This window comes from Neofelis nebulosa, chromosome 15, assembly GCF_028018385.1.
Source record: "Neofelis nebulosa isolate mNeoNeb1 chromosome 15, mNeoNeb1.pri, whole genome shotgun sequence".
Lineage (NCBI taxonomy): Eukaryota > Metazoa > Chordata > Mammalia > Carnivora > Felidae > Neofelis > Neofelis nebulosa.
Genome location: NC_080796.1, coordinates 65,317,399 through 65,323,645, shown reverse-complemented (window position 1 = coordinate 65,323,645; position 6,247 = coordinate 65,317,399). Strand labels below are relative to the sequence as shown.

The window sequence follows — 6,247 nt, the reverse complement described above, 5'->3', positions numbered from 1 at the left end:
AATTAAACAACACTTGTATCGAGGCAAGTTTCAAAGTACACTCAGTCCACGGTGCCTTATCTGAAACTCGTGGGGCCAGATGTGTTTTGGAATTTAAAATTTGTATTTTAGAAAGGTGATTTCATTGTATCCTAAATAATATTTAATACATCCACTGGAGTCTGGGCCAGTACCCCATAGCCAAATACACTGATATTTCTGCAATGAAACTGAGCAGGGTATGTCAAAACTGTAAATGGCCTCCTACTGACATGGGTCGTATTTTTTTCCCAAATGAATGTCGGCACCAAACTCGTGATAAGAAGCTTTTCTTTTTCAGAACTTTGGGCTTCGTGGGTTATAGATTGTGGGCCGGTATGTATGTATGTCACAGGCTGTGTTCCTGGGACTCTGAGATGGTAATTAGGTCGCAAGACATTGGTAGGGAGTGCTCTTAGGATCAGCATGGTGGGAGTATGGGATGGGATGAAATCAGGCAAAGGGAGAAATTGAGCTATGATTCAGTCTCAACCAAACTTCAGCCACATAGAGGGCTGTGGGGCGGTGAGTGGTCAGAATTCTCCTTAGTTGAAGGGAAGGGACCTTTGTAGTCCCCTATCAACCAAACACTGGGTGAGGGCTGCCCCTGGAAGGAGTTGGGACCCAGGGCCGGGCAGTTTTCTCCTGCTGAAGCAATTTCCAGAGAGGCTTGGCAGCTAAGGGCTGTTTCCCTGCAGCTGGAGGAGGAAGGGGAGTCTGGGTGACCCCTCAAAGTGTCTACTGCATGTATGGGAAAGTAACATGTGACAAAGAAACATCACAAACAAATGCATTCGTCAATAGATAGTTGGGAGAAGGATGTCCAGTAAAATCGTCATTTCATACTATGTGTAAAATAAACACAACATGAATTATAAAGTTAAATAAAAAAGAATAAAGTAAGGCAGCTAAGAAATATGAATACATATTCTCTGTTCTTTAAAGTGGAGAAGGAATTAGAAACATAAGAGCATGGGGGAAATGACAAAGTAAAAGCAAAGATTTGAGGACAATTATACTAAAAATTTTAAATATTAAAATCATCAACAAAATTAAAAGATCAAAAACAAATGGAGAAAAGCATTTGCAACACAGATAGCAAAGAATTAATATACAAATGTATGTACATGTGTATAAATATATAGCTCACCTAAAGTTCCTAAGAATAGCTCATATAAATAAGAATCTCTAGTAGAAAAATGGGCAGAATTATAAATTTAGTTCTATAAGCACATGAAAAATGTTCACAAAATAAATTCAAAGAAATCTTAATGAAAACATTGGATTATCACATTTTTACCTCTGTAAAGTTCTAATCTTTATAAAATATAATTTTTTGAATGCTTATTTTTTTTGAGAGAGAAAGAGACACAGAGCTCGAGCAGAGGAGGGACAGAAAGAGGGAGACACAGAATCTGAAGCAAACTCCAGGCTCCGAGCTGTCAGCACAGAGCCCGGCACAGGGCTCGAACTCACAAGCTATGAGATCCCGACCTGAGCCAAAGTCTGATGCTCAACTGATGGAGCCACCCAGGCGCCCCTGTAAAACGTAACTTTTAATGTTGGCCAGGGTCTGCTACTCAAATTGCCAGGAGAAGTTTAAATCGTTGCCACTTACCTGGAAGATTTTTCTCTCTGTTCTAATGGCTGATCTCATTTATTTGTTACACTCACTCTCAGAACATCTCCTTTTGGACTGGACTCAGACTCAGAGGTGGAAACCTTCAGGGAGGACAGCCTCTGTCTCTTGGCAATCTGTTCCTGGCAGGGCTTTTTTTTTTTTTTTTTTTTTTTTTTGGCCCTTTTCGTTTTCTTGGTCAAAAGTTTAACATTTTCTGCAGACTCTTCCTTATTTTTCTTCATACGTTTTTCTTCAGAGCAATACAGCCATGGTTGTGTTGCAGGACACGGGGAGTGACAAGACGCTGAATCCAGGGCACTTTGGTCCAAACGAGGTTTCTTACCGTCCTTGTTAAGGGGCTGTCTCACAACATACTGGTGGCAGCATCTTCTTTATTTTTTTTTTTTTTAATTTTTTTTTTTTCAACGTTTATTTATTTATTTTTGGGACAGAGAGAGACAGAGCATGAACGGGGGAGGGACAGAGAGAGGGGGAGACACAGAATCGGAAACAGGCTCCAGGCTCCGAGCCATCAGCCCAGAGCCTGACGCGGGGCTCGAACTTCACAGACCGCGAGATCGTGACCTGGCTGAAGTCGGACGCTTAACCGACTGCGCCACCCAGGCGCCCCGGCAGCATCTTCTTTAGAGAGACTGAAAGGTTTGTGGATTCCGCCAGCTCTTTAGGGTCCCAGATGACGAGATAAGTAACACCATTGACTCCAGGAATATCCTTCCCCCGCTTTTTTCACAATGACCAGGTTGAGAACCCTCAGATTGGCATCCACGGTGCCACTTGACCCAGATGTGTGTTTCCTTTCTCGGGTCCTCCTTGCCCGGGAACAGGAAGGCCCCTTTCTCAGTAGCAGGTGGACACAGCCATGGGTGGAGACACCCTGCTTCGTGGGGAAACCTTGCTTGTCATTCCCGCCAGTAATTCGGACCACGGAACCCTTCCATTCTTCGCCCAGAGCATTAGCAGCAACTTCTGTGGCCACACGCTTCTCAGAAAAGGTGAGGAGTTTGCAAACATCATCCACATCAATGAGTTTCTGGCAGCCAGTGGCTGGGAAACAGAGGTTCAGCTTCATCCCAAAGAGCCCACTGCCTCTGAGGACCCATGAAAAAGAGCTGGAAAATTTTTGGATAATTGATTCAAGACCCTTAAAAACTTTGTACCCCTTTACCCTGAAGTTCTTTTTTTTCTCTGAAAGACATTTTTTTATTTAAATAATTCATTTATTAAATTTTTTTAATGTTTATTTTTGAGAGAGAGAGAGAGAGAGAGCACTAGCAGGGGAGAGCAGAGAGAGAGAGGGGGGCACAGAATCTGAAACAGGCTCTAGGCTCTGAGCTGTCAGCACAGAGCCTGACATGGGACTGGAACCCACAAGCCGTGAGATCATGACCTGAGCCAAAGTTGAATGCTTAACTGACTGAGCCACCCAGGTGCCTCAGAAATTCATTTTTTAAAATGTTTATTTATTTTGAAAGAGAGTGCACGAGCTGGGGAGGGGCAGAGAGAGAGAGGGAGAGAGAGAGACTCCCAAGCAGACTCTGAGCTCTTAGCTTAGAGCCTGACTCAGGACTTGATTTCATGAAACGTGAGACCATGACCTGAGTCGAAAGCAAACTGAGCCACCCAGGCGCCCCTGAAGTTTATCTTTAAAGAACCTCTCCTAAGGAAAAACTCAGCAATTCAAAGAAATATTTGTGCAGGAGGATTTTCACTGCCATATTATATAAAATAAGCAAAGAATTGGAAACGATATCTCAATAATATAGAAATGCTTAATAAATGACTATGTATGCATGAAATCAAATGTTCTAGAGACATTAGAAAAACTAAATGATATAAAAATGTTTACAAGATTGTGTAAAGAAAATGTAAGATAGAAAACTATACAAGGAACATCTATCTACTGTCTATCTATCATCTATCTATCGATCTATCTATCCATCTATCATCTATCTATTTATCTATCTATCCATCTATCCATCTATTCATCACCTGTCTTCTGCCACCTTAGAAAAGAGAATAAAAAATAAGTTAATAGTGCGTAGCTCTGAGTGTTGGAGAATAGCTAATTTACATTTCCTATAGGGCCCCGTCTTGGGCTGTAAATGTCAAAGAGGACTTCCTTAGTGCAGTACTACCCACAGGGAATTGTAAAGACAGCAGAAGCTGGCGAGGAAGCCTTGGCCTCTTCCTATAGCTTGAACCAATCTGGAACTGAGATACTGACCTTACTTGGTCTGGAGGCTCCCAGTCTCTTAAAAGCTCCGGCAAACAATTACCTTCTCTTACAACGCCTGCATCCTGTCCCCACGCCATGTTATACACTCAGACCATTGCAGCATTAATGACACAAGCCAACAAAGTCTAATGCACACACAGGCCATTGATCAGTGGAGGAGACCTGGCCAGTCTTTGTATTCTTGCCTTGGCTCTAGTCCTTCCCAAGTCTTCCAGGGTTAACCTCTCTATGCCCTTCCTGCTAACAAACTAATGGATACTCAGCGAGTGCAGCCCAAACCAAATATTAGACTGTTAGTCAGACTGGAATGTTCCTCAGTCATGTATATGAATAGTGTTTGCAGTTTGGGGTTATCCACATGACCCGCCTCTCATTATCACAGATGACAAAGAACCAACTGTATTCATAACCATATGAACGTTACTCACACAGGCCGGATTTTATAAGCAAGAAAAAACAGAGAAAGGGGGGAAAAAAGATGAAAATAAATGGAGAGAGGGGTGGGGGCTGAGAGAAAGAAACAAGTGAGAGATTTTTAACCGGAAGGGATTGTAAAGGGCAGTCCTCAGTTCCAGCCCCATCATCTCCTGGTTTCCTTATCTTGCTAATCAAGGGCAAAGCAAGAGGTATCAGGTCAGAGATGGGACTAGAGCTCATTCAGGGCCTCCAGCCCTTAGCAAGCTGTGCATGGTCCATGTTGCCCTGAGAGTCGTGGGAAGAAGAGACAGACTGGGTGAGAGTTGAAGGAGACAAGTGAATTTTTGATGGACGTGAAGCTGAAACCGGGCCCTGGTTTTCCAAATGAACAGGAAATGTCATCGCTTCCATTTTCTGACCCCTTTTACAGTCAGTACAGCTGCTCACAAGTGGGTGTACACGTCTTGCTTTTGCCACATCCTCTTGGCCTCTGTCGGGGCCCTTGAGGCCTCGGTGTGGCCCGTGTTTATCTCTGATGTGATGGCTCGGGAAATCACTTATCTGCTGCCATGCTCTGTCACCGTGCATTTCGCTGTCACCTTGCAGCTCCCCTCTGGCCCCACTGGGCTGGCCAGTGGACTTAAGTCCTGTCTTGTCCGAGGGCCGCTGTGGCCGAACTCTCTTGAGCCCCATGCCTCAGACCATACAGTCTAAAAGGACCAGTGTCTGGGGTGCCTAGCTCTCTTCCCAGGTCAGGCAAGCGTAGTGCGTGTCTGAGAACCCTGATCTTTTTCTTGACAGTTCATCAGCAAAGGCCCTCCTTGGACAGGAGCGCAGCTCTTTTCATTTAGAGGGTGTATGTTTGGCAGAGTCCAGAGAAATTCGGATCCACTTTCCCTCCGTCCTTCCCAAAGGAGATCACAATCCCCATGGGCCTTGAAGCTGCGAGGACCAGGTCTATGTCTGAAACATCCTCCTAGGAATTGGCAAACCTTTGGGGCTTGATCTAGTTTAAATGCATACCTATTATGTGGTCCCGAGGATCCTGGCCAGGACCTCAGGCAGGCCTCCTGACAACTCTGAGAATTCCAAGTAGACAGCCCGTGTGTCTCCATTAGTTACTGAAAAGTCGCAGAAGTGGGGGGCAAGAGTGGCTCCGGTCTTCCTCAGCCCTCTGCTCGCTTCCTGCCATCGTCTCCTTACTGGCACCCTCCTCCATAGCATTGCATCAGTGCCTGGAAATCTTATTTTTCCCAATGCATCACCCTTCACAGTGCTATCAAAGCAGCAGCTGGAAAGGGCAACAGATCACATTGTTCCCCATTTCCATGGCTCGTCACTGCCTGGAGCTGCATACAGGACACTTGGGGCTGTCCCCAACTTCCCATCTCAGCTCCTGATCCTGCCTGCATCTGCCCTTAAGTTGTGGCCTCTGATCCAATCTGATATCTGTTATTTTGTTCCTTTCACTCCCTCTGCCTGGATAAGCATGGTTATTCTCGACTGGGTGAAATCTTAGTGACTGTTTAAGGCCGGATCAAGTGTCATGGCTTTTGGGAGGGAGCATTGTAGAGTCCAAGGTGCACTAGCTCTGGGAACATTAGGAAATGTGTTATGTTTATCTTTACTTAACTTTAAATTGTGCAAAAAAAAAAAATCTACCTCATAAGATGGATGAAAGGATCAATAAATTCATGTATGTAAAGCAACCAGTCTGGTACCTCTCAAGAGGAGACAATAGCCTTTTACCACCTTTTTGCCTTTCCTATGGCTTATTAGCCATAGTTTCTGTTCTTCGAAGGCCTTTCCAAAGCCTTGGAGGGGTTAACTATGCTCTTGTGCCCCCCGCCCTGTTCTCCAGAACGTGCTGCTCTTGCTGCGGGGGTGAGGGAGCCCTTTGAAGGCGGGACCGTGTCTTTTCCCTATTCCCAGCT

The 6,247-nt window shown here is 44.8% G+C and overlaps 1 protein-coding gene across 1 annotated transcript; it reads right to left on the bottom strand.

The window, feature by feature from the left end:
- Nucleotides 1-2,276: 2,276 nt before the first annotated feature.
- LOC131496181 (small ribosomal subunit protein eS6-like) lies at nucleotides 2,277-2,744 on the bottom strand. The gene has a single exon (XM_058701497.1). The coding sequence runs from the start codon at nucleotides 2,727-2,729 to the stop codon at nucleotides 2,322-2,324; it is 408 nt and encodes a 135-aa protein (XP_058557480.1). The 5' UTR covers nucleotides 2,730-2,744; the 3' UTR covers nucleotides 2,277-2,321.
- Between the last annotated feature and the right edge of the window lie 3,503 nt (nucleotides 2,745-6,247).

Excerpts from the sequence above, each read along its gene's own strand:
- LOC131496181 (XM_058701497.1), bottom strand. The coding sequence starts at position 2,729 with ATGAAGCTGAACCTCTGTTTCCCAGCCACTGGCTGCCAGAAACTCATT.